The sequence below is a fragment of the Eufriesea mexicana genome, unplaced genomic scaffold (genome assembly GCF_001483705.2).
Source record: "Eufriesea mexicana isolate 0111107269 unplaced genomic scaffold, ASM148370v2 C37751297, whole genome shotgun sequence".
NCBI lineage: Eukaryota > Metazoa > Arthropoda > Insecta > Hymenoptera > Apidae > Eufriesea > Eufriesea mexicana.
Genome location: NW_017094848.1, coordinates 1 through 1133, shown reverse-complemented (window position 1 = coordinate 1133; position 1133 = coordinate 1). Strand labels below are relative to the sequence as shown.

The 1133-nt window shown below is 53.8% G+C and overlaps 1 protein-coding gene across 1 annotated transcript; it reads right to left on the bottom strand.

The window, feature by feature from the left end:
* Positions 1-287: 287 nt before the first annotated feature.
* LOC108554771 (transducin-like enhancer protein 4) lies at positions 288-904 on the bottom strand (the record flags this gene model as incomplete). The annotated part of the gene is made up of 1 exon (XM_017910141.1): positions 288-904. A coding segment is annotated over one exon (617 nt), but the record flags the coding sequence as incomplete, so codon positions are not given.
* Between the last annotated feature and the right edge of the window lie 229 nt (positions 905-1133).

Below are 1133 nucleotides of genomic sequence, written 5' to 3'. Positions count from 1 at the left end.
TCCCATTTGCGAAATAAAATTATTCGCGAACCCTATTTCCCGAAGAAAATTATTCTCCGTCCTTTTTCTTAAAAAAAAAAAAAAAAAATTATTCGCTATCTATTTTTTCCGAAAGAAATTATTCGCGATCCCCTATTTCAAAATAAAATTATTCGCACCGCCCACCCTCCACGCCCCCGAAAAATTACTCGCGACAGCCTTCCTCTACAAAAGAATTATTCGCAACCTGCCATATATCGGAATGAAATTTCCCTAGAAATTTGCATTGTACGTGAGTAGGTACTTACGGTTTGCCTCCGGGAACTCCAACGGATCCCATGGGGGCCCTCATGGCCACGTGGGGATCGTATAGCTGCTGCAGCGAAGGTGGTGCTCTGGGCGCCACGTAGCCGTTATAACCCATCATGTCTACGTGAGGATGCTGGCCAGCTGGTGCCAGATGGTGCGGCGGTGGGCCGGGCGCGTAGTGGGGCGGATAAGCGCTGGGCACACCGGGAGGCGGCGGTCCCTGGAGCAGCTTGGCCGATCCCGAGGGCTTGAGGCCGCCGCCGATCGCGGACCCCGAGGTCGGCGTGAGCGGCTTTGAGATCGGGGTCGTGGGCTTCTCCCGCTCCTCCATCTTTTTCGCGGACGGCGTGCTGGCGTTGCTGCTGGTCCCGCTTCGCGGCGAATGCGGCGGTACGTCTTTCTTCGTCTGCACGCCGGCGCCGATCGGCGCCACCTTGTCCAGCCCGTTCTCCCGCGGCGACGTCGTGCCGTTTACTACCGGGCTCGTTGGTCCCTCGCTGGCATCGTCCACCACCAGGTCCTGGTCGCTCTTCTCGCCGTCACTCTGGACAGACGGGGTACGAGATAGGTTAGTTTCGAATTTGTCACGATCCGGAGATGGGTCGGGATTCGGTGCCTTGTATCAGGGACTTAAGTCCCTCATACACTTTCGTACCGATTTTGTACAGGCAGTGCTATGTCAGATGTCGAAATACCGATATTTATTTTGCGACGATATCGGTATTGCACCGATACCTGTGTTTTGCGAAATACCAAGGGAAATATCGGTATGAAACCGATAAAGCTGTATGGAATACCCCAACATATACCCCCACAATACGAAATCGGTTGTTGTCGAAGTACCG